The sequence below is a fragment of the Seriola dumerili genome, unplaced genomic scaffold (genome assembly GCF_002260705.1).
Source record: "Seriola dumerili isolate Sdu_G_001 unplaced genomic scaffold, Sdu_1.0 BDQW01000291.1, whole genome shotgun sequence".
Classification (NCBI taxonomy): domain Eukaryota; kingdom Metazoa; phylum Chordata; class Actinopteri; order Carangiformes; family Carangidae; genus Seriola; species Seriola dumerili.
Genome location: NW_019174546.1, coordinates 4,474,882 through 4,501,337, shown reverse-complemented (window position 1 = coordinate 4,501,337; position 26,456 = coordinate 4,474,882). Strand labels below are relative to the sequence as shown.

Sequence of the window (26,456 nt, the reverse complement as noted above, 5' to 3'; positions counted from 1 at the left end):
TGTGTGTGTGTGTGTGTGTGTGTGTGTGTGTGTGTGTGTCTTTTACTGTGCTTGTTTCTTTTTTCCTCAGGTTACTGGAGAATACAGTCAAACTCAGACTGGTGCATGAATAGCAACGTCATTAAAAATTTGATTCCACCTGCAGACTAACGTAATCCCAGAGCTGTAAAATTGGCAGTTTTTGGCAACCCAGTCTCCTGTTGCCATGACAACCTCCATGAACTCCATGTTACTGTTGTTTGTGTGTGGTAAAATGCTATACCACATAGCGGATTACATATGTCTTGACTTCTGTAGTCTTTTATTTTCTCTTTTCTCTTCCATCCAATATTATAAACGCATCTTTAAAGCTACACAGTAAAGCTATCTGCCTGCCTCTCTTTTACTTTTTACTTCTTTTCATACTCTTTTATTGTTTGCAGGGAGCTCTGGTCCTAAACTGTCAGCACTGACAAGCTCTGCAGGGAAATCAGCATCGTATCCTCTCGAACAGAAGCCAAACTGTTCACAGAACAGCTGATTGTTCTTGTAAAGTAGAAATAACCAACTAAAAAGAAAACACAAAGCGAGAGATAATTAATGGGCATGAAAAGGTATTTTAATTTGGAATATTTTACAAAGATGTTTTTGAGAGCCAGTATATTACCAGCACGACACATTACATAATGTGGGCGTGCGGTTCATATCAGTTCCCTTTGGTTTCAGACAGTAAATTGAAACTGCACTCAAAGGAAAAGTTCAACATCATGGGAAATATACGTGTTCACTTTCTTACCAGCAGTTAGATGAGAGTTAGTTAGCTCACCCTCAGCATGAAAGCAGATAAGCGTATTTTCCAAGAAGTCAGACTATTCCTGTAACTGTGGTTCTCTATGATAATTCATGAATTAACATGATAGCTGTGGAAGAGCAGCTCTCAAATCTGACTCAGTCTCATTTTTACACAGTTTGGACTCCTTCATGACGTCTTCTGACAAAATGATTTAAAGTGTTCATAACCCTGAAAGTTTACACTTAATCCGAAACCTTGCATAAAAAAATGCTTTCAGGGAGATTTAAGGCCGTGAAACTTGTCGGTTATAACAGTACTTCATGCGGAAACAGCTCAGATGTTTTAAATGTTTTTTAAAAAAGCCATAATAGGCTTCAACACTGCATATAAACATATAACAAGATTATTTTTGGTTTTCATTCAAAGGTCCCTCATGATTAACGTGATACATGATAACAGATTCTTGTAGACAGATCTGCTGCACATGAGCCTATATAAAATGACAGTATACTTCATGCATCATTTCATCATACACTTTGATTCTGAGCACAGTAAATGATCATTTTACGCTTTGACAGTGGGAATAACAGGGAAGGCTGTCTCTGTGAAAAGCTATACATATTTTCTAGTGAAAAAATGAATAAAGCAGTAAATTGCATATCATTTTTCCTGCACTACAATTTAAATGTACAAATAACAGTCCATTAAATGAAACCCTGTGTTCCAATTTTGCCCGTGTCTACAACTACTGTACAGTCATATGTTAGGCCATAGTCTCATTCATTATATTTCAATTAGCATGGAAATTGAACTTTAAAGTTTATAGAACACTTACAAACTGTTAATTGCTTTGCTAAGCCGTTTCCTAGTCTAAATTGCATCACAGCTGTGCGTTCATTTTGGTACTGCATCAACCCGTGACAGGTCAGTTACAACTCCTTATCATCCAGTAATCACACTGGCTTTATTGTAAGCTGTTTCTCAAAGCAGGTTTCTGGAAATTAAAAAAAAAATCATATCATCTGGGTTTTTAAGGTGTATAAAAAGCCCACTACTCTCTAAGGTCGAAATTGATCTACTGTAGTCAGCCTTCTTGAAGTAACTGTCTACAGGCAGATAAAATATACAAAGACAAATACCTGGTGCTTAATTATTGATTAGCGATTTTTCTGTGGAAATATAGATGTTAGGCACAATGGGAGTTGGTTTTTAAATTCCAAATCAAACATCTTATTTTTACAACACTGCACCACGGTGTTAAATGCAGGTAGCTTTGGTCCTGTTTTCCTGTGCTTAACGTCACTGTTTACATTGGTTTTCAAGAGCTACTATTCATCTTCTCGGCCAGCAAGATGAAGTCTTATCTGCTCGTCTTTACATAAATGTGTCATGGCCAGATGAACCTGTTTTCGGGGGGGGGGGGGTCATGGGTTGAAACAGTTTGGTGTTGGGCGCCTCCACCAGCCGCCCTCTGTGCATGCACCAACCAGTAAGTCTACGCTGGGCCTGAGGCGCCTGTGTGTGAGTTAGTTTGTGGTAATTAAATGAACTAATTAAACGCAATCTTATTTAGGAATATGCACCACCTGGGCACAAAATGAAGTAAAATAATAACAACACTGGCAGGACCACAGCTTTAGATAATAACACTGGACCTGCTTTTGTTGATATTGTAGTTTAGTTTTGCAAGTCTGCAGTGAATTGAATTGCCAAAAACCCACTGACATGTGACAGTGAACCCGGAGCTTTGACCTCCAGCCTTGAATTTCGCCCTTGTTTGTGATTTGCAGAACAGATGAGGAAAGGTGATGGCCCATCATTGTCCTCCAAAGTGACAAATTCAGTGGGTCTCCTCAGTGTCATGAAAATATAAGATGGATTATCCTTGTGAAATGGCAACTGAGCTTAAAGTCTTTGGTTGCTGTTCCCAATCATTTCTGTGGTTGCAGATGATCCGTTACGTCTGGCATTTAAGATGACATTTTCAGCCGCAGAGTAGGGTTCAGCACGGTCTTAGACATAGAAGGTGTAGAGCTGATCATCCTTTAAGAAATATGTGTTTTGGGAAGACAGCTGGTTCTCTGCTGACGGATTGAATCAGTTTTGCTGGGTGGACGGTTGTTCAGGTGTACAATTTTTGAGGCGGGAACAGGTGGCGAGGCGGTTTCCCTCCCAGTAGCCGGCGTCCTGGCCATCGTGACAGCGACACTTGGTGCAGGAGTCGACCCAGACGGGCTCTCCTGCAGGAATCACCTGACTGCGTGAGGCGTCAGCGTAGCAGTTGGGTCCTGGAGGGGGAGACGAACAACAGAGGTAAGTGCAATTGCATCTGAATAGATAAGACAAACAAGTACTGTGCATATGCCCTCACCCCTGTGTGCAAAGGATAAAATGTGCTATAATCCAGACATTATCAACAAAGCAAGATCACAGGGTGGTGTCTAAATTATTACATTTTATTATATATATGTTCCATATTTGAGAAGCCTTCAGTGTTTTTCAACTTACTATTACTTTCTATTCTCCATGACTACTTTTTCAACTTACCCTCCTTGCATTCAGGGCAGCATTTTCCCGGCTCGTAGACAGGGTTGACACATGGTGGAGGGGCACAATCTGCAACCAGACAGCGGGCAATACCATCACTGTCACAAGTGCACTGCTCACATTCTGATGGCTGGGAAAAGACAAACACAGTGGTACTCAGCACGGATCAGTTTATAATCTCTTCATGATGTACTATCGCTGATAGTAAGATGAACAAATAGCATATCACATTATCATACTCCTAAACAGAACCATTCAACAAGCTTTCCTCATTTAATCTCAAAAGGGGGCGCCATTTACCTCCAATCCCCTGCTCTATTCTCAAATTACACACCAACATACCATCAAGTGGTTCAGAGTTTTAGAAGGAAACACACCTAAGAAGATTTATGCAACCATATCCTCATTTATTTATAACACATGTTCAGGAGAATAAGTTTAATTGTAAAAATATACTTGTACATAGTTACATATTTCAATGACAGGGAACAGAGGTTGCAGAACAGAGTGGAACCTGCATGAAACAGATCAACAAGGTTTGAGCTGGTGGTCACCTTTGTTTTTGTGATATCTGTGTGATAGATACATTGTTTATTAACAGCTGGTTGCTAATGCAGAGTATCTGATGCTCTGCTTTCTGCAAAAAAAAAAAAAATTATATATATATATATATAAACATATATACTGTATATATAATATGGATTCCTCTGAGTCTGGTGGGATATTCAATGTAGGTTATAATGGCTATGTTGTCCATAGTTATTTGTGGTATTCCTTTGACATAACTGTTGGGCATTAATCCTATACTGCACATATAGTCTGTATACATACAGTTTATGGCTTTGCAGTGACATTTAAAATATTCTAATTATTATTGATACATTTATCTTCAAAATGCTGCAGGTTTTTATTTTGAGATGGTGCAGATGAGCAGTTTTGGGCTTAGTGGCAATGTAGTCCTCTGCTCTGCCTACACCCTACATTTGCATTTATGCTCTTGACCCTTAAAAACGCTGAATACCTAGGACAAAAACACCCTTCCCCCAAATCACAGGTTCTTTACTGTAGATGTAAGCAGTTTGACCAAATAATTTAAGCATTTTAGATACCTAATGAAGTTAAAATATTACATAAAGAATACATTGAAGAAGAATAAGAGAAAGAGAGAAGTAGGTCAAATCTCAGCACATTCCCTGACCCCTTTGTCACATTAATGGAGTATCTTTGGGGGCATGCAGCCCCCCCACCCCACCACCCCCCACGCACACACACAAACCCTCCCCTCCTCCATTGCTAGACATACCCATAGCTTATTTTCAGTTGTTATCACTTTCATTCTTACCTGGAAATTCTGCCCCAGCTCGTATACCACACCTCGGTACTCACAACCGATCTTCTCGCACCTAGGGCAGCAGTCGGTGGGGTAGTGGCTGACATGGATGCATGCAGCAGGTAGGGAGGTGCACTCAGTACGGGCACATGCGGAGCCCTCGGCAGTGCACTCACACTGGGTACAGTGATCAGAGTCCAGAAAATACCATTCCCCGACGTAGTATAAGCTGCCGTTGGCCTCGCAGGTGCTCTCCTGCTGTCCGGCGACTGAGAAGCCAAACCCGGCCTGTGCGCAAAGCAGGAGCGCCCAAACAGCCGTGCGTAACCTGCGCTCCAAGGAGAGGCGCTCACTGAAAACCTTTGCCATGATTTATCTTATTCACCTTGTCCAAAACAAAAAAGTTAACAATGAAGCGAAGTGGAGCATCTACTGTAGTCCAGCTGGGATTTGTTTTCAAAACTGTTTAGTTTCTTACATTGTTACCAACTACAAAATCCTTGACTTTACCTCCGTACTCCTCCCACAGGGGTCTGCTGGGGTATGCGCCGGGCTGCGCACACTTCTGCAAAAAGCCCGGAAGGGGGTGGAGGTTGGAGTAATAAAGAGGGAAAGTTATAGTCACTGCCTCTGCGAGTTCACACACCAGTCTTAGCTGAAGTCTGTCTCTCCCCGAATTTAACATCTGTAAGAATATTAGACTTTTACAAGAGCACAGGTGTGTTGGTAATGACTGAATGAAAAAAAAAAAAACGGTCGTCGAATATGTGTTTAGCTTTTTCTTTTTTTTTTAATTTAAATTCATTTAAATAAAACACACACATAATTCCGAGAATCAATAAAATATAAATAAAATATTTTGGATTTATAGAGAAACCTATCTCGCGATATCTCCCCTTAGCAACTGGAATGTTTACCTTGGATACCACAGCTTTGCTTGATTCAAGACACCGGTTAAGGTGAGTTGTTGTTCCCCTGTGGGAACAAGTAAACACATTTTATAAACTTATGGGTGCCTTAGACAAGCAGTTTTATCGTTTAATCGTTAAAGTGTTGAAAATACGATCTGTGAACATGTCGATTAAATTGCTTGCAAGCTTCCCCGGGAAGACGCTGTAGCTTATCTATCTATTAGCTAACGTTAGCTACTAGCAGTAGTAGTTACTGTGGACAAAGTTGTTTAAGTTAGACAGAAAAACTCTGGTAATATTTGAGGTTTTATTCCAACAAGTACATCCATGCAGTAAATTGCAGCATACTGTATTAATGTCAACAAGAGCTGGGGCAAGTATCCAGGTCACTTTGGTCATTTAGAAGAAGTAGCAATGCTAATCCATAGAAATACTCCATTACATGTAAAATCCTGTATTCCAAAATGGTAAAATAAACAAGTAAAATCTTAATACACTGGCATCTATTGCTGTCAGTTAAATGTAGTGAGGGGAAAAGGCACAATATTTGCCTCTAGAATGAAGAGAAGTGGCATTAAATCTTAATACTCAGGGAAAGTCCTGTATTTCAATCGATGCACCATATTTTATCACTTTTTTTAACGTATGTTACTTTCCATTCCTTCATACTTAGATTGCCACTCATATGCAGTCTCCCGATGAAAGCCAGCTCTGGTGCCTTGGCCCATCCCTGTGGAGCCTGATTGCTGAACATGTTCCTGGTTCAGAGCTGCCAAAGATCCATACAGCACTGGGCCACTCCCTGGTTGGCATGTACACAGAGGTGCACTCTGAGGTGAGCAGCTTTTTATGACTGCAGTATTTCTGATTTCTTCTGCCAGAATGTAGCTACATACAGCACTAGGCTTTTTAGCTGGAACATTTCTCTGCAGCTATTTCATCATTCATGTTTTTTCGCACTTACTGTTTTATTCCTTCAAAGAATCCAGACATGGTCGGTATGTAGGATTCCACAAGAATACTTTCACATCTATAAGAATTTCCTTTTGAGCAGGGTGAATCAAAAAATGCTCAACTAAGCATTCCTGCCCAAACAATTTAAGAACTGTGGTTTAAGGCTTTGTAAGTAGGGTTAGTTTGGCTGCATACGCTCATTAATTACAATTCCTAGACTCCCTAATAAAAGTGAAATGTGGGTTAACTGGCACTGTGCCTCAGTGAAGTCCAAATGTGAACCAGACAGACATCAGTATTTATTCAAGGCCAGCTAAACTTTCGGCCCCAAAGCCCTTGTACGCAGCTCTGGCAAAGCAACCTCACTCGTGCACAGTCAATTAGAAAAAATACCCAGTACAGATCACTAAATAGGCCAAGTCAAGGCCAAGATTAAGGTGTTAAATTTAATTTGAAGAGACAAGCATTTTTTGAGATAGCTTAGGGATTTAAAAAAAAAATGAATGAAGACTGAATCGAAGAAAAAACTATTACCTATCCTGACTGTGTTAAATACAACTGATGCTGCAACTAATGTTTATTTTCCTTGTAATTTAATTTGAGGTTATTTTTCTCCATTAATCGTTTCATCTATAAAATGTCAGAAAGTAGTAAAAAAATACCCATCACAAGTTCCAAAAGTCCAGTCATCAAAAGTCTTGTTTTTCTAGAAGTCTCTTTTTTTGCCTCTGCCACCTTCTCTCTGTTCTCCTGCTGTGTTTGTTCGTTATTTAAATCTCTCCATCTGTAGATGTTATCAGCTCTCTCACTGCAGTGCACCAACAGGCCAAGAAAACATAGTATGTCTCAGTTCTCAAGCTATGTGACATATACACTGACCACATATTTTTGTGATAATTAATGTGAAAACCACATGTGACAACTACAAAACATGTTAAAGCTACTTTTCACACCGAAACATGCAAGATTCCCTCTCTTTCACAGACACACACATACACACACACACATATCCTCTTAGACTCAGACATATTCATCTGACAATTGACTGATCAATTTAAATGTCTAAATGTCTGAAAAACTGGGTTTAAAGCACAATCCAAAGAAGTAGTAATGCCAAAATCAAACCAGAATTACACAGAATAATTCAACTCACATACAGACACACTCCCCTATGCACATACATACACACATACAATCACACACACATACACACACACACACACACACACACACACACACACACACACACACACACACACACAGAAAGAGGCCCGGTAAGCTTAGTGAGTCAGGGGGTCGGTATAACAGGGTTAAAGAGGCTAACCCTCAACTGTTGATAAGACCATTAGCAACACACATTCTCTGACTCAATTTTGTGTGTGCATGTGTGTATCAGTTCGAGGGAGGGAAAATGTGTGCATATGCGTATTGCATATCTGTGTATGTGTGTGTGTTTGAGTATTGCTCTGATATTTCTTCACCTACAGTTGAGTGTATGCAGTGGCTGAGTGTAAAGCCCCCAGACGGAAAGAAAGACTTAGGCTGAGAGCTTTGAGAAATTTCCAGGGAAAAAAACAAAGCACAGAGCACCTTATTCAACTCTCAGTCTAGTTCATGCAGGTTTCCTTTAGTTTATACACTCTCAGAACACTTTATTAGGAACACCATACTAATACTGCGTAGGGCCTACCCTTGCTCAGTTTTTCATGGCGTGGATTGCACAAGATGTTGGAAACATTCCTTCGAGATTCTGCTCCATGTTGAGATGATTACATCACATCATTTCTGCAGATTTGTCAGCTTCTCATTCATGCCGCAAATCTCTCATTCTAACACATCCCAAAGGTGTTCTGCCGGATTCAGATCTGGTGACTGTGGATATCATTGAAGTCCACTGAACTCACTGTCATGTTCATGAAACCAGTTTGACTTTTGCTCTGTGACATGGTGCATTATCATACTGAAAGCAGCCAGTAGATGTGTAAATTGTGGCCATAAAGGGATGCACATGGACATTTCCAACCTCAGACCTGCCACTCACTGGATGGGTTTCATTTCTTGCACCATTCTGAGTAAAACTCTCAAGGTTGTTGTGTGTGAAAATCCCAGGAGATCAGCAGTTTTAGAAATACTCAAACCAGTCCTCCTGGCACCAACAATCATTCCACGGTAAAAGTAAAATGTCAATATTAACTGATGCTCGTGACCTTCATCTGCATGATTTAATGCCCTGTGCTGCTGCCACATGATTTGCAGAGTGTATACCTGCATGAATAGGCAGGTGTACTAATGTTTCTCATACACTGGTCGATGAGTGTACATTTACCGTGGGGTGGAACACTTCCTGCCCTTTTTTTCTCTTTCCATGTCTGCCTATCTCCATGTCTATCTTGTTCTTTTTTCTCTGCGCTGTCCCATGTAATGAATTCCATCCCTCAATAAGCCATTGTGAAAAGTAATAGTAGGCCACCCCTCCATTCCTCAATACCGCCATTCCTCCCTCCATCAAGGTCGCCATTGTCTACGGCGGGTTAGATCAGAGGGAATATTAGCCTCTCTTTATAAGTCTCCCTACAAGGCCAATCTCTCTGTACCTCTGTCTAAACTCTCACTCTTTCTCTCTAAGCTGAATAAAAATGAACTGTTTAAGTTAAATGTATTCTAAAACCCAATTTAAATAATTCAACGTAATAGCTCCTAGTAGGTTTTTTAACTGACAGGTTTCAGCAGTGCGCCCTTAAAATAGCTTCTGGATGAGATCAACAGTCTCAGAGCAGAGGGAGGGGATAAAAAATCCAGGAACAACTCCTTAGTCAGTGGGCCTTGAATCCTGTAACATAAACACCTCAGCACCCAAATACAGACAGGAAGCCAGTGTGAGTGAAAAGGGCTGTGCGTGTGTAACGATCATATTCAGTGTAAATGCTGGTATGTCAGTGGACGTGCACACACATTGAGAAACATGCAAAGACCAGAAGCAGTGTGTTCAGTATCCTCCAGTGTGTTCCTTTGAAGTGAAGTTTTTGACTTGAATGATTGGCAGGCAACAGGTGTGGGGATGTTAATAGCATTCAGACATGTATATGTCCAGAAGTACTCTCCCACAGATTTTTCACACTTTTTCTTTTTTTTTCCTTTTTTTTTTTTTTTTTTAACACATGGATAATTTTCCTTTGGCTGTTATTTACATTATGGATAAATAATGGTGTGTATTCAGATGCAGGAGACAAACTGCAGAGTATGGTCCTGGGTGCTCACGCAAGTCTGATTTTTTTTTTTTCAGTTCCTTTATCTGCAATAATCCTTGCAAAATTACAAAGACTGAAAAGCTGCCTGGTCCTGCAGGACACAGGGCTGTTTTTCTTTTGACTGCTCAGTCTCTTCCACATATACTTTGTGTTCCTCTGTTGTGTGTGAAAGCATGAAAACATGGTGTGGCATTGTTTTACAGAAATCCAAGATTGAATTGAAGGAAACTGGACTTGGTTGTAGATACCTGAAGACATTTCACCTCTCATCCAAGAGACTTCTTCAGTTGTTCACAACTTGAACTTGAGTTCCACTTATGTTGCAAACACAGTGACTTGAGACTTGACTTGACACTTGTCCTGAAAAGACTTGACTCGAATTTGAGATTTGGGGCTTGTGAACAATCTTTAATTTATTACCTCCACCAAGGTTAAGTGTTTACCCATGTTTTTTTGTCAGCAGGATTATGCAAAAAGCACTGAATCGATTTGCACTGAACTTGGTGGAGGGATGGGGCATGGGCCACAGAAGAGCCCATTCAATTTTGGGGCAGATCCAGATCATTTACCATGACTTTGAATTTTTTTCTTCAAAGTCTGGTGTATGTCAGGCACATAGTGGCTAATCAGGAGGCATGAAGATTGCTGGTGAGCCGTACAGCTTCTTGAGCCATGAGAGCGAGAGAGAGCAGGAGGGGGAGAGATCAATAGCGCTGTGTTGGTGTGATCAGTCGAATGGAGCAGACTGTGTGGCACACTGTGTGGCCTTCATTTCTCCCATGTCTGCCTCCCCAGCAAATTACGCTCGGTTCTGTCCTACATGGCAACAGACAGGAACAGAGCACCAGACTTTGTTCTTGACCGCAGCTGGCAGTAAGTCCATTTGAACAGAATCAGCCATAGGCAGAATACAACAAGAACCTGGTCTGAGTTTATTTAGCAGGAAAATGTTGTACAGCTTTGTTTTCTGCTCCTGTTTGATCAGAAAATTCTAATTAAAGTATTAAAAGTCTGTGTGAGGGGAGTAAAAGTACCATCCATACCATCTACTGTCCAGTCTGAATTCTAAGCTCACACTCTCTATAGCTATTAACTTATATGGTGGAAAGTGATACAAGAACAACAGTTTAATGCGCTGGTTGTACAAAATTAATTTATCCTCTGCTTACCACATGATTCTTTTAGAGTGTGACACACACTGTAGCCTATGTGATGGTGTCTCCAGATGGGTTTTGGTCGGCCAATCCAAGTCAAAAGTCCCAGGCCAATTTTTATTCCCACTCCATTCCTGGCATGTGTTCTTTGACACTGGCCTTGGCGGAGCTCTACACTCTACTGAGCACATTTTTTAGTTTTTGGCACATTATCATTAAGGAAATGTCTGACAAGCTCTTTGTCATTCCTTCCCTTATTATCATGTGTAGATAAAGGAGTGATGATAATGCAGTACATGCCTCAAGTTCCTTTGATATGGTAATGAAGTGTTCTAAGCAGACCGGATGGCTTGCAGGAGGTGATAAAACGCTCATAACAAACATTAGAGACTTAGGACTTGACTTGAACTTTAGCTCAAAAACTTGAGAATTGACTTGGACTTGTAAAAAATGATTTGTGAGCACCTCTGGTCAAGACTCATGTATTTAACCTCTGTGGGGTCATCTTCAGTATCTTCAACCAGTTGCACTGAATTCAACCTTTCTTGGATAACCTATATGTCTGGTTGACTGAGAAACTTCATAGACATCCTGCTTTCAGACCCAGATTTTATGTCCCTGTGCATCTTAAAGTTGCTTCCTGTTCCAAGAAGACAAGGTTCATAGCAGTTTATTGTACACAATGTCTTCTTGAGACAAGGACAGTCCTGGAAACGTTTTCACTCATAGAAAGTGAAGAGACAAATGGAGAAAAATGCAGCATAGTCTCTTAAGTAACTGAAAAGCAAAAAAGTAAAACTACTATGGGTGGTATTATTAACATTTTTATTCAGATTTTTTATTGATACAGCTGTCTCGTTGTTTTACATTTTTAATATATGTTAATATAGATACATTTTCAGAGTTGTTTTTATAAAAATATATACCCTCTATACCTCACATTTTGAGTTGCATTAATTAAGCAATATCACATGAGAGGGAGTGATGTACTGAATATCATGCGGCCGAGTACCGAAGACAATGCTTTTATACAAAAGTTCTACGGGCGCCATATTAGTTAAATAAGCAACAACATATTATGATTTGTTTGTTTATTTCATCATCATTTGGCAACGCCAACATATATACTTCCACAACCGGACTGATACTGGACTGTTGCTAAGCAACACATAAACATTTTCCTGACCTGCACAGTGCACACTAGCTTGCTCCTTGCTATCTACACGTTACCTCAGGTACGTGCTGAAGTATCCAGGCTTCTTCCCTTCATCCTCTTCTGACGGCCATATGTAATTTAATTCAAATGTTATTTCGGGAATATATTCATCTTTGTTACAATCTAAGATAGATTATGGCCATTAATGTAACGCTGATTAACGATTAATAAAACACCTGTAAAGCAGGGTGATACATGTAGTTAAAAGTCCCAGTGTTATACTTTATTTCAGCACTCACGGAATGCCTCTCATCCAATCAAATTACTTGGTCGGAACTAACTGTTGTATAAGTAATTATATTATGCTTTAACTAATTAGCCTAGAATACAGGTCATTTGGTTACAACTCCGATTGAAAATGCCTCACACTTCTCTAAGTACAGTGTAGTGTTGCTCTAATATGAATCAACTCAGGTTCCACATGAAGAGGAGATCCTGCAGCTACATTACCTGCACTACTGAGTATGCATTGTTACACTCCCAGTATAATTGCTTTTTCACAGATCGTAGTCATATTTTGGATTCACTGAGACTAGAAGAAATAATATAATCCTCCCCTGGCTTCTCTGAGACATGAAAAGTCCTGATATCATCCTCAGTCAGGGGGGCTGTCAGCAGAGTCACAGGATGACGGATGTCTGGATCACAGCTTGCAACGTACTGCCAGAGGACTGTCCACTCTGCTTAAAACTAGTAGTACACTAAATCATTTTTGGCTTTGAAAATGTTTTAATTTATCGATTAAAAAATATAGTGCAACATCATGAGCTGATCGCTGTGAATTTATCACCTGTACATTTTCTTACTCATTCCTTCATTCATTCATTCATTAGTCATACCCCTTGTCCTTTTAGGGTTGTGGGGTGCTGGAGCCAATCCCAGCTGTGCCACCGCATTTTTCTTACTATTGCCAGAAAGAAATCCTCTGTAAAACACAGACAAAAGTGTTTGTGTATAACCTCTGGTTGTCTCCACTACCTGTGGTTACTTTTGCAGGCGGAGATGTGGCACAAGATGTGGCAGGAGAGCCAGCGAGGAGGAAACCATGGCAGCAGTGCAATGACCTCAGTCCCACGTCAACAGGCCCCCCCTCTGGCTGACCCCCCTGCAGTCAAAGAGCTCCTGAGAGCTGAGGTCAAGATGTTGCTACAGACTCTTAGAGAGAGAGCCAGCAGGGGGGGAAGGTAGGTGTAAGATCTCCCACACTTAAATCCACTCTACTGTACATTAGTAGTGAACTACTGAAAGGTTATGTTTTTATTTTTATCTTTGAACGGATTGGCCATATAGATTTGAAGAAACACAACACAATTTATAGAATTGTGCAGACATTACACACTGACGACTAATGACTGGAAACATTGTTTTGATAATGTTAGCCATCTTAGAAGTACACCAAGCAACTTTAGAATATTGCATCTATACCTTGTTTTACCCCACGGCATATTACATTCTCAAAAACTTTACATGTCCGTCGTGTCTCAGCCATTAGTTGAACATTATGATGGCCAACAAGTTAACAGAAATTGGATTTTTCAACCAAAGGAGATTTACGCATATTAACTTTCTCAACACTCTGTTTGAATTAAAAGTCAGACTAAATGTTTGACAGCTACAGTCTTGATGAGGCAGTTTACTTCCAGATGTATACACAGCCATTAGAGTCAACATTTTCATGATTTATTTCCCTAATATTCAATAAATGCAATTTCTCTCTTGATCTAATTTGTGAGTGTGAGGGAGTTCTCAGCGCTCTGAACTCTTAGCACAACACTTGTCTATGGTTTTCTCACAAGCCAAGAGGTGGGATGGGCAAGTAGGTTAAGACCCTGCTCACACACTATGTCATTTTTGCCCAAACAAAGAATGCCATAAAATGCTGCATTGTGTTCCCATGTCAGTTACAAATGGGATGGGAAAGCAGTAGAACAAAGGTTCCTGGCGTAGGGATGCTGCAAACTGATTTGGAAACTGTGGAACAATAGGACATTTATAGGAGGGAGCCATCCATGCATTCCACACCAAATGAGTTCCAAGAGTTCAGATTTTAAAGCCACTGCCAGCTTTATTATATTGAATATATGTTTTAACTTTAAATGGGTAGCTAAACAGTAATTTCAAAATTGTAAAAAGTATGAATGCAAAATATAGAGTAAAACAGGCCTTTATTCAGTTGTTTGTCAGTAAAGAGCTCACAGGGCAACAACAATGAATCCTGGGACTCTGTATCTGGTTTTTATGAAGCACAGTCATTGGGGAGTTATAAGCGCCCCAATAAGTGGTAATAAAACTTTCTAATTGCTGTTTGGCTTTTAATTTCTACCGCTAATCATACAGCTCAGGTCAGAGATGAGCTTGTAGCAATTTGCAATTTAATGACATGTATTAAATAAAATATTCTGAAGAATGTCATAAAAACTGTTGGCAGGATAACATCAGTTAGTAACACTGCCCTTCCTTACACATCCATACATTACAATTTAATAGCCTAAATTATGTATTCGAATGTGTCTATATGAGTGTGTGAGAGTCTGCATATGTATGAGCTAGTAACTATCCCAGCAACTAGTTCGCTGCTGCCAGGAATGTTGCCCCACGTCACCTCTCTGGTTTCGCTGAGGCCTTTTAGGAGACGCACAACATAAGATGGATTGTTCTCTGTTTTTGTGACAAACCATTTACTGCCTGTCAATTTGTCGACTTCTTTTTTATTGTGATTTTCTTTTTTTCTGTGTGTTGTTAAGCAAAAGGGTGCAGGCAACTCCTCAGTGGTTTGGGTTTTTTTTTATATATATTTGTGTGTATGTGCACTTGTTATTCCCAGTCCTCTATTTGGAGCCACTGGTTTTAACAGATGTGTGCCATGTTGACCTGCCTTGTAGAATCTAAATGCATTAATTTGTTGCAATGTCAATAATACTTTAGGTACTTGGTCATAAACCTAAGTATTGGACATACAGAATTTTTGACCTGATGATAATGTTAGATGAAAAGGATCACCAAAGTTAATATAATTCATCCTGAGGGGAACACGAATGTCATTACGAAATGTCATGGCTCTCCATCTAATAGTTGTTGAAATATTTCAATCAAAATTACAAACGTGAACCTCATGGTGGCACAACAGAAAAAGTCAGAGCATTATTATGGTACACCCACCGGGGACTGTGCATCTCTGTACAAAATTCTATGAAAATCTATCCAATGGTTGTTGAAATCTATCCATTTAGCCCAAAGTGATGGACTGATAGACCAACACAATGATACCTAGAGCCTCTGGCATGGTTAAAAACTGTCAGCATCACCGGCATTAACAGTTGCCACGTTTGTTGTTTTTAGTTAACTTAAAAATTTAAGATTTCCCACTGTATAACGTTACACTGGTGCTTGTTATGACAGCTCAGTTGACAGGGATTTATTTTTGAAGTAATCTTCCAGAGTTTCTTTTAAGTCAGGACAGCAGGTCTGATGTTTAAACTGACAATCCAATATCCATAAGGCCACAGGTCTGAGGCCCATAACAGCACTGTGTCTTATTAAAGTGCCACTGAGCAAGACATGAACTGAAGCCTTACTTGCTCACACATCACAAGTCACTCTTGTAAAGTGCTCCAGCTCGGATGTAAATGGATTACAAAAAGTCCCATTCAGAGGGAGAAATGTGGCCCTTTGTTATTGGCTGCATGGGAACAATGCCAAAAAAGTATTGGTGCCACACAGGCTGTGCCAGCACAAATCGCTTTTTCTCTTTGAAGTTGGCTTCGGTATACTTGTTGATCTTGATGCATGGTACTGAGTGTGTGTGTCTGCATGTGTGTGAGTTTCAGGCCTTTGATCGTTCAATTAGGCTAAGTCCCAAGTGTATATCAGCTAAATGGCTTTCAGGACCAAAACCGAACACACTTCCCCGTAATAGCACTTTCACGTAATAATGCTCCTCAACCCACTGTTTGTCAATTTACTTCAATTTAATATGCTTTGTTGGCATGGAAATTGAGAAAATATTGCCAAAGCATCAACAGAGACTAGAATATTTCTCTCTTTTATACTCTCTGCTAGAAATTATTATTTGTGTGTGTATATATGTGTGTGTGCATTATTTTTAATCTAATTTATCAGACCTGTTAGCCAAGAACACTTTCCTGTAATTGCAGCAAAGTCCTAATGCTACTGATTTATGTAAAGCCACATCAACAGGAGTAGCTGAGTGCCAAGGAGGGCAACAATAGTTCTCATCCTCGTACCAGATTTTTCCTGTGATTTGAACCATTTGTATGAGGGTGTGGGTGGGTGTGTGGATGGCTATGTACCTTGTAAAAGTCAACTGATTTATCTTATTGGCCTCCTCCTGTGTGGTCCTGATGCCCCTTCCACCCACACACACGCACACAACTCCATGTCAATGTCTGAGTGGCTAGAAAGTACAAATTTTCCCTCGTGCAAAGACCCTAACCCTGACCAAGCTGTCACCCCGCCTACAGCTGCCTACACCAGTAGATGATTTCTTTTTCACCCAGTGATCATTCCGAAAATTCACATCTTTGCTGTCAGTCTTTTTTTCCTGAAATCTATTTTTGTTTTTTTGGAAAATATATATTTTACATTTTTTAAAATGCTCAAGGGCTCAGCTCTGTCTCAGTGCTGACTGTGAAGGTTGTTTCCCTTTGAGCCAAGTCTTGAATGAACTTAAAGCACTAACACATCATCGTCCACAGAGCAAGAGTTTGACTTCTGTTCAGGCTCTGTTCAGTAATTCAATTCAGTGCGAGAAGCTGATAATAAGACACAAATCAATTAGAGACTATTGCACATGAAAAAAAGAAAAGATAAAAGTGAAAACCATTCAAATGAATGAAAGGCAATACAAATAAAGGTACATAAAATAAAATAATAAGGTAAAACATGGAGTGCTATGTACATTGTTCAGCACAGCAGAGCTGCAGATACGATAAATTGACTTGTGTAAAGATTCGGTCTTTGTGCTGTTGTTGCTGTAGAGATGGTGAGGAGCTCCTGTTTCGTTACAAACCTGAGACTGTGAACTATGCCCTCGGTCACCTTGACAGCTGTTACAGTAACTGTACCAACCTTGGAGATACTGATTATGGAAACAGGTTAGTAACACTGGTGGGCAAAACCTGCATATTTTACTAACCGGAATAAAATCTCTTTTAATCTTCTGTTGTCTACTCTTTTCTTACTTTCTTCATCTCCTCTCCTTCAGACCAAGCTCTCGTTGTTCAGTCAAGTCCCACGCTGAAGACGAAGTTGAGGCAGTAAGAGACAAGCTGAATGTCACTGACATTGACCAAGTGGTGGACCGCCTCAAGTAAGTTGAATACAGCAGTGGGTTCCAGACACTTTTGGCTTGTGGCCCGTTAAAACAAACCAGTGTCTTTTTGCAACACATCGTCACTGGTTATGTGACATGAGTATTGAGCAGTTCAGAGAGTGATTTTTCTCCTCTCATGTTATTCTATTTGAAGGACTTATAGGCCTTAAAGTAGCTATTATTGACATTGTATTAAATCACAATGTAAAAATAATGTGACAATATGAAATGGTGGCTTGTGATGAACCTACAGAGAATTGTCACTTGAATTTGAAGTTCCACTTGGTTTCATGGAGCTTTATAATGACTTTCAGCTGATTTTTTAGTTGTCTGAAGCAAATTTACTGTTTTGGTTCACTCTCATTGCTTGCTTAGTGTCTTTCTCAGCAAAAAAGCTTTAAAAAACAATTGAACACCACCTGCTCAGCACCAAACAGCAAACAGACACAGTTGGAGACTAGCTGGTGAACGTAGTGGAGCAATTAGCAGCTAACGAGCCAGATATTTATCTCAATAGTTGGTAGAGACCAAAATCAGACCTAAAAGAGACTTTGATATTGAATTTATATTCTGGCCAAAAACACAACCAAATGAAAGACGATGCTACTTCTTAACTGCTGTATGTGTAAATAAGCAACTGTTAGCTAACAAGTCAGTTATGTCAGATGAAAAGGTGATCATATGTCAGTGTTGTGTCCACAACAGCACAATATATTTTTTCCTTTTCTTGTTTTTTTAATCACCCTGTGACGACTCAAACTTTTCTCAGGACCCCTCGGTGGGTTCCAGCCCATGGAGTGGAAACCACTGGCATAGAGAATCCAGCCATGGCACTCTGTAAACATTACCTGTTTTACACTGATGCCGACATGAAAATTAACATTAATTAAAGAACACTTGTCGGGAACATCTTAGATTTGTAATACTAACTAGCAGAGACATGTAATGCGTATTGTATTATTTTTTCTTTGTGGTGTAGATGCATTTGTTGTAAATGACATTCACATGTGCTCTGTAATTGAGTTCCTCTGAGCCCTCTCCTTTTCACAGTTTTTTCCCTTAATTTCCCCTCAGCTCTCCTCTGTGGCCTCTGTCGCTGCCCTGCCTCCTTCACACTCCATCCCTCCTTTCCTTTCTCTACATCCCTCGCTTTGAGGCCCACAGAGCAATGCAGTCACTGGGGCTACCTTGGAAGAGAGCCTCTCTCTCTCTCTCTCTCTCTCTCTCTCTCTCTCTCTCTCCCTCCCTCCCTCTCCTCCTCTCTGTCTCTCTCTCTCTTTTTCTTCCTCTCTCTCCCATTTCCTGACTCGACCAGAACAATAAGCCCCATTGTCAGAAAATGGATCCCAGACAGGACCACAGCGGGCAGAAGATTCTTTTTCATTTGAAAGAAGTGAATAAAGTCTACTATGGTTATGTAACCAAAGAAGGGAAAAGAGTGGGGGACAGAGGGAGGGAAGAGAAAAATAGGACACTGTTTCCTCGGTACCTTATGAAAACTACAGAGGATAAACTCTGAGCAGATGCCAAGTCCACCTTGTTGTCACTGCCTCAGTTGTGAGACTGGATTGTACCTTTTTGCTTATAAATCTACCATTGTGTGCCTTTACAGCATTTTGAAAATGATAGTGTTATATAGTGTATTGCCTACTGAATCACAGATTTAACCCGCTGCACACAACCTGTAACATATAACAAAATTCACGAGCTACTCTTCAAATCGCTCATATTCATAAAATAAGGATATTAAATGTTAAATATGTGGATGCATTTTTACTGCATTTAAGACAACCAGGGGCATTATGAAATGAAGTTACAGTTTTTAACTAAGGTGTTTGGCTGTGCACGTCTGTTGTGATTGTCAAACACATAGTTTCCACTTTGACCTAGATTTTAGTTTTGGGCTCAACTGTGTTTATTAATGAAAGACAACTTCAGTACTGATGATAAACATCTACGCTGTTTTCTATCTGCCTATCTTATCTATCTAGGTCTGTCCTAATGGAGGAATCTGAAGTGCTGAACAGACTGGTAAAGCATTTCAAGGTAAGAAGAACAGCACAAAAAACAGCAACCACCAAATGAGTCTTTAATCTTCTTTGTTTTTCATCTGACATTGTGATCGTGATCCAAATCCTAAAATTATTTATGTGAAACCAGGCCAAAGGTGCTGATTTAATGTATTGATGTGCACCTGCAATCAGAATCCATACAATACAACCTTGTAAGCATTCTGAGTTATGAAGCTATGCTTGTCCTTGCAATTCTGGATAGCCTATATTACAGTATATGTACAGCATGCACAGATTTCTTCAGAAGGAATTTTATCTAAACCACCTAAATAATGACTTTACCCTTAAATTTCCCTAAAGTTTCTTACATATAGAAAAAAACATAAACCTCTGTTGCTTGCTTTAGAGTTAATTACAACTGCACCATTACAACAAAAGGGAATATTCTAGCTGTCTTGTGCATCATTTTATAAACATTACCCACCCCCTAAAAAAACAAAGTCTGACTTTTTTTGTCTGAGTAAAATTTTACTAGAAAAATAGAAAAATGTTAGAATTTGAACATTTATCCAGACAACATAAGTTACATTTGTTTGGTTCAGTTTATTCAAGGAGTAGTTTATACATAAATATAAATTTGTTAAATGATGGTAATCATTTCCATTAAAAATGTCGTCAACCAGGGGCACTCTTTTTCCCAAATCATTTTTTTTCTAAAGTTTGAATCCCTATTTGGACTCCCACAGGTAGATCTACTAACCCTCTATTGGCACTGAAACCCTGCCAAGGCATCCATTTACACACACTCATACAAACAAAAACTTGCACGCACACACAGGAAGCCTGCAAGGGCTCAGTCTAAGCTTGTTTTTCCATCTGTCTGGCCAAGAGCTTTGCAGTGCTGAGTAAGGTCTATCTCCTTCCAATCACTCAAATGGCTTACTACATACATACACATACAATTAGACACACACACACACACACATTGACAAAGAAACACACATGCATGCATGCCTACAATCTGGTTACACTGTCATGCTTGTCTGGCATTATGAGAGAAACAGAGGGTGAGTTAGTTAGAGGCCAGATGTAGGACTTTTCTGCAGACCAGATGTGAGAGTTATCTCTCTGTACCCTCTGTGTGTGTGTGTTGTGTGTGTGTGTGTGTGTGTGTGTGTGAGAGAGAGAGACTGTCTGGAAGTGTTACGTTGGCAGTTCATAAGGAAACAAAAAAAACCTGAAAAATGTGAATGGGTACAGTGAGAAAAAATAGCTATCAATAACCCCCCAAAGTCTTTGTTTTTTTCCGAAGCAACATAAATGGGTGTAGGAGAGTGAGACAGTTATTATAGGTACTATTTCCTGATTCGAGGATGTGGAGCTTTTCTTAGTTGTCATGAGGCATTTACTGTAAAGGCACTTTCTGATCAGGACCCTTTGTTAAAGCAGAAATGTGGCACTTTCCCTATAAAGAAATTGTCTCTGCAAGCAAGTGGTTGCTGATTGGTGTGTGAGCAGTTGGGATGAAGCTGTGTCTCAGGTGGTGATGCCAACCTGTGCTCTTATGTCATGAGCTTATTGTGCTTATTGCCTGTAGTGCTTATTGACTGTAGCGATACAGTGGTGGATGATGCTGATGCTGTGTGGTGTGAGGCATCACTGCCACTTTGATAGCTCATCAGTCCTTGGAAGGGAGGACACTGAGAACAGCCCTGAGGATCCCCTGTGTGATTTTTAGGTTTTAACTAAAATCTTGATAAAGTCTTATTGTCTACAAATACACTCACTCATGTTATGGTCCCAGTTCAAGGCCTCATCTGGCCACACCTGCTGAGACAGTTACACAGGAACAGACAATAGATAAGCCTTAATAGAAGAGCTAGTAAGCATTAAAAGCATTGTTTGCGGTTCTCACCTTTTCTACTTAATGACTAAACCTTCAACTGCTGCCAAACACAAGGCAAATAGGCAAATGAGACATACCGAACACTATTTTGAGTCTTGTTTTAGTTACTGAACAAAAATGTCTACAATATGCCTTTAGTCACAGATCCACTTCTTCAAATTTCTAGTACTTAAATGTTTTTGAAGGGGAAAACTAATTTGGATTCTGATCCAAATTTTAAGATTTTACACAGAGTGAAGAATGTAACAGGGAAATATTTGAAGTTTCCAACTCAAATCACATTTTTAGACGGTGATTATTAACATCTGTTTTGTATTTTTCAAGGCCTGTCATAATTAGCTATATCTTTTGCAGTTTCTGTTTTCTGTGCTGGTAATTAACTGTAAAATTAGATGAAAATGTGTTAAATGTCAAGAAATATTGCATCAGTGTGTTTAGGCTGTAAACATGGTACTTGTTTAAAGTCAAGGTAATTGGCCTGCCTGAGGAGTGTCATGAGCTTCTCATCCAACACCATCATGTCTGACGCAGCTGAGATTGCTATTGATTTAGGGTTATTCCATGCAGTTAAATTATCTAGTTTTTAAAACAGCTATTATCTGGAGCCAAATTAGACTTTTAGAGGTTGATACAGTTATGATGAAATTCCCTTTTTGGTACATCATGTAGCAGTCAATCATTTTCTCCTAAACACAACTTTAATGATCCATTGTCTCCGAGTAGGAGGAAGGTTCAGCACCATGGTAGTTAAGAATAACACACACAGACTGTTGTTTAAAGGTGTTTGTTGAGTATAAAGTTTCCCTCCCCCCACAAGCTGTGGAAACTATGTAGATACTATTTTCCAAATATTCTGACCTCTAAAGTACAGGCTGCACTCTCACTGCAGCTTTTCATAGTGATTCACTGTACAGTAACTGTTAATAAGTCAATATTCTCCAAAGCAGTGGAGTGGACTCCGTTGGGTGTCTTAGAGGCATGAAGGCTCTCATGTCTGCTTAGTTGCTTAATCCTAAAGCCACAATGAGGTCTCTCCATCATTCCCTATCCTTGGCAACATGTTGAGCCTGCTCCCAAGTTAAGGTTATTTTGACCAACTTGCCCTTCAGGCCGTTTTTAGTCTTCCAGGTCAGTGTCAGTGAGAGATGTGAGATGCGACTTGCGTTGTGATCTTGTTAAGACTCATCTCTGAAGTCGAGTGTTATCCTATTTACATTCTCTAACATGTGGCAGTGCAGGTTATCCATTCACTATTTTCCATTTAAGTTTACTTCAGTAAGCTTACTGCCAATATCCAGTTGTAGCTCTGGAATTGGTTTACATGAATGTATAAGAATTTGCCTTCTCAATTCAGTTTAAGATAGCACAGAGATGACAATCCATGGGTTTGGCCCTTGAACGCTTCAGTTAGAGCTGCTAGAGAACACTGTCTGCAGGGAGAGAGGGTGTTTATTTCCCCCAGTTAGTAATAATATCATTAGCTGTTCTTTGTTAGCGCAGGAGCATCACAAATCTCCTCATACTGTGATGTTTGCTGTGGGTGAGGATTTGGTTGCTGAACTCAGTAGGGATGGTCTTTTTTAATGGTCTTTTGCTGGTCTAAACTGGGCTGAGGTGGACTAATGTTTGTCAAGGCTGCATGGCAACTTCCACGTTCTGTATTTTGAATTGGCAGCACCAGGGTGCAAACCCAATGCCGCGACTCCCAGCCACCTCTGATCCTACCAGTCTGTACACCAGAGGCCGCAACGGTTGATCCCAGTATAATCACGCATCATGCAGCTAAACAGACTGGTGTTGTAGTTGACAGTCACAATGAAACATCAGTTCGAGCATGGTTAGCTTCTGTATTTTGATGCATTTCCACAATTCACGTCACGGTCACGCTGGCGTAGCTTGTAGGTTTTTAGCATGTTTCCAGTACACAGCAGAGCTATCACCTAAGTTGATGAAAAGATGGCAGCCATCAATAGCTGGTTTCAGCTTTATGTAGCAGAACTGGTGATCTCTGTTCCTCTGTTTCTGGTTTTGCATCAGCTAAGGGAAATGTTTTGTATGCTTGCTATGTTGTGGGTCGATTTGGGTTCTAGAGAACAACATGTGAGAATGATGACCGTAACATACAAGCTTTCCGAAAATATATAGCATAAAAATATATATAATAGCACATCAGCACCATTGTAATGGGTCCAAACCCCACATGGACCACAACCTATTTTTGGAGCGTGTGTGCTTTAAAGTTGTTTAGGATTTCAGTCACTCCGCTGTCAGAGACACCACACATACTTCGTCTGCAGCTCTGAGAGACAGCACTAGGAGGTTTAGGTTTTAAACCCACTGGGAAAATAGACCAAAAATATACATTTTAACTGTCAGTCTCCATGCCCATGGGTATGTTTGGGTGTGTGTGTGCGTGTGTGTGTTTGATTGTGTAATGCACTATATAGTCTGTGGTTACTATAAAAACTCTCCATTAGTGTTTGTGCTGGTTTAAAATGAGAGGAGGCTGCCAGTCATTCATAACAAACACACACATTGAGATACACTTTTCAATCAGGTCTTTGGTTTTGTGAACTATGGAAACACACACACACACACACACACACACACTCACTTAGTGCTATGGTTTTCATTGCTCTGGATATAAATGTTTGAGGCCAAATTATGATGGAACACTGCTGCTCAATCGTTTAGTGGTCACACACACACACACACACACACACACACACACACACACACACACACACACACACACACATTCCTTTCCTCTTTCTCCCTCTGTTATTTTTATCCTTTTTCCTTGTTCCTTTGCTATGAAAATGTTTAATAGATTTACATTGTACTTAACTGCATCACTAACATGAGCTCTTTTCCTTTGTGTTTCTTGCAGAAAAATATTAAACAAAAGTGCAGGACTCGATGTGAATTTGATAAATCAGAGCCTACACTTGCAGGTGAGTCCATGTACCCTCATTTGGTGTTTGCTGCCATCTGCTGGCACAGTATTGTTTAACATGTGGTGTTTGAGAGGATTTCTCTACTTTATCCCTCATGTCCACTTTAATCTTTAGCTCAGTGAATACATTTACTGATGAAATAAGAGTGCTGATAGTTTTACCCACCATCCATTAGATGGCAAACTCATTCTAAAACATATGGTTTGGCCGTGGGCAAATCTGCAGAATCGTCACTGGGCTGAATGCCATAAAAAGTAATTTGAGAACATGAAGGAGCAGTCTGGGTAAAACAACAACTGACGTCACTTTCACTACTCAGTGAACAGTGCTTGCTTTTTCACTTATCCTCTAGGTAATTTGATGGAAGTATCTGACAGTGTATTTCAATCATACTTCACATAGATGGTTTCAATATTTTCAGACTATTTCAAATCTCACTTCTGTTGTGTTTGTGTATGTGTAGAGTTGAGAGAGCTAAGAGGAGCTATACAAATGGACTTGGAGCTTTACCCCTCTTCATTTGCCGCTTCACCCCCAGCCTCGCCTCCTCTCCCTGTGAAGGAATTGAAAAACAGGTTCAGGTTTGTATGTTTTGTCACTGCTACAACCCCCCAAAGGCTGTATTTCATAATAATAACTTTTATTTGTCTAGCACTTTTTTTTACAGTAAAAAAATATAATCAAATAAATGACATAAAAAGAGCTAAATAAGATGAGATAAATAAATATGATATTGTTCAGGAGACATAAAATATAAGTCAGTGAAAAGCCAGTTGATGTTTCAAGGAAAATACAGAAGTAGCTGTTGGATTGCAAACGGCAATTCATTCCATAGTTGAGGTGCCATGACAGCAAATGCATGGTGACCCACGTGCATTTAGACGCACGATTGCAAATGTAGACTTAGGAACTGTGAGAAGAGCTTTTTCAGCTGACCTAGGTGTCAGCGTTTGTATATATGGGCTCTGCTGGTCAGAGATATACTTTGGAGCTAATCCACTCTGTAAGTGAGTAACAGAATCGTGACCTGTATTTAGGAAGCAATAGGATGCTAGTGAAGAGATACTAAAAACGTGGTAAGCAAACAACTGCACATGTAGTTCACCTATTTCCTTAGTGCAGAATATACTATTACTATAGTAATACGAAGAAATAAAGTAATGAATAACTTTCTCCAAGTCAGCGTCAGACAGAAATTGTTTGATTTTATTGATGTTTCTCACCTCATAAAATCAGGACTGAATAGCCCCTTCTACTTGCTTTTCAAAGTTCATATCTTTTGAGAGGGCAATACCATTATTCACAGACATGGAGTAGCAGAAAAATAATTTGATGATTTCTTTTAAATGAATATGATCCCAAAATGAATTCAAATGAAATAAAAGGGGAATGACAGAGCTGTCAAACTTGACAAAAGAAAGGGAAGCCACCCAGGCCAAGCTCACAACAGAAACAAACCCTTGAAAACATTCATCACCCTAAACAAACAAAAATCTCTCTCTAAAAAAAAAAAGAGCAACTTAGATTTCTACTACTGCTTAGGCCAGGGGTGGGAGCCTCACAAGCTACACCTGAAGGAGAACAGCACAAAACAGACATTAGAATTCAAAGGGATGCATTATGACATTTTGACCAGCAGGGGGAGTGCGCTTTAACCGCACAGTTGATACCTCAAGTAGCTGCTTCTGTTCTCAGATTCTCATTCTGATTCCTCTCTTCCAGACTGTCAGCAGGTCAAAAGGCTTCAGATGAGACTCTGCAAGGTTTAAATGCTACGTCAGTCCTAAGACCACATCCACCTCCTCCTCTGTGCCGTCCTAAACCCAGGCCACCAGTTGGACCTTCTCTCACTAAGACCTCTGCATTCGTTAAACCAGTTCATTCTTCCTCACTGTCAAGGACTCTTGGTCAGCATAGAAGAACATTAGCCTCCAATAAATCAAGCGAAATACCTTTCTGCAGCAAGATCACCACTTCAGGGAATGTGAGCAGCCACTTCACCACTGACCAGATAATAGTTAAGAGCGAATACCTCTGCAGTCTTTCCCCAGAACAAGATAGTGTTGGTCTCCACTGCAGGCCCCCAACATCTAATGCTAGTTTCCAAATAAAAACTC

The 26,456-nt window shown here is 39.9% G+C and overlaps 2 protein-coding genes across 2 annotated transcripts in view; one reads left to right on the top strand and one right to left on the bottom strand.

Annotated features, from left to right (window-relative positions):
• Positions 1-2,199: 2,199 nt before the first annotated feature.
• On the bottom strand, positions 2,200-5,173 carry LOC111230964 (von Willebrand factor C domain-containing protein 2-like). Its single transcript, XM_022757871.1, has 3 exons — positions 4,662-5,173; positions 3,320-3,449; positions 2,200-3,060 (listed from the first exon to the last, which is right to left on the bottom strand). The coding sequence occupies exons 1-3, from the start codon at positions 5,016-5,018 to the stop codon at positions 2,870-2,872; spliced, it is 678 nt and encodes a 225-aa protein (XP_022613592.1). The 5' UTR covers positions 5,019-5,173; the 3' UTR covers positions 2,200-2,869.
• A 1,072-nt stretch (positions 5,174-6,245) lies between these two features.
• The window catches only part of ccdc24 (coiled-coil domain containing 24), a 25,882-nt gene continuing 5,671 nt past the window's right edge, over positions 6,246-26,456 (top strand). Inside the window, exons 1-7 of the mRNA XM_022758254.1 lie at positions 6,246-6,395; positions 13,129-13,316; positions 17,130-17,246; positions 17,357-17,461; positions 19,456-19,510; positions 24,273-24,336; positions 24,803-24,920. Coding sequence (XP_022613975.1) covers positions 6,246-6,395; positions 13,129-13,316; positions 17,130-17,246; positions 17,357-17,461; positions 19,456-19,510; positions 24,273-24,336; positions 24,803-24,920 — 797 coding nt within the window. The remainder of the gene's footprint in view (positions 6,396-13,128; positions 13,317-17,129; positions 17,247-17,356; positions 17,462-19,455; positions 19,511-24,272; positions 24,337-24,802; positions 24,921-26,456) is intronic.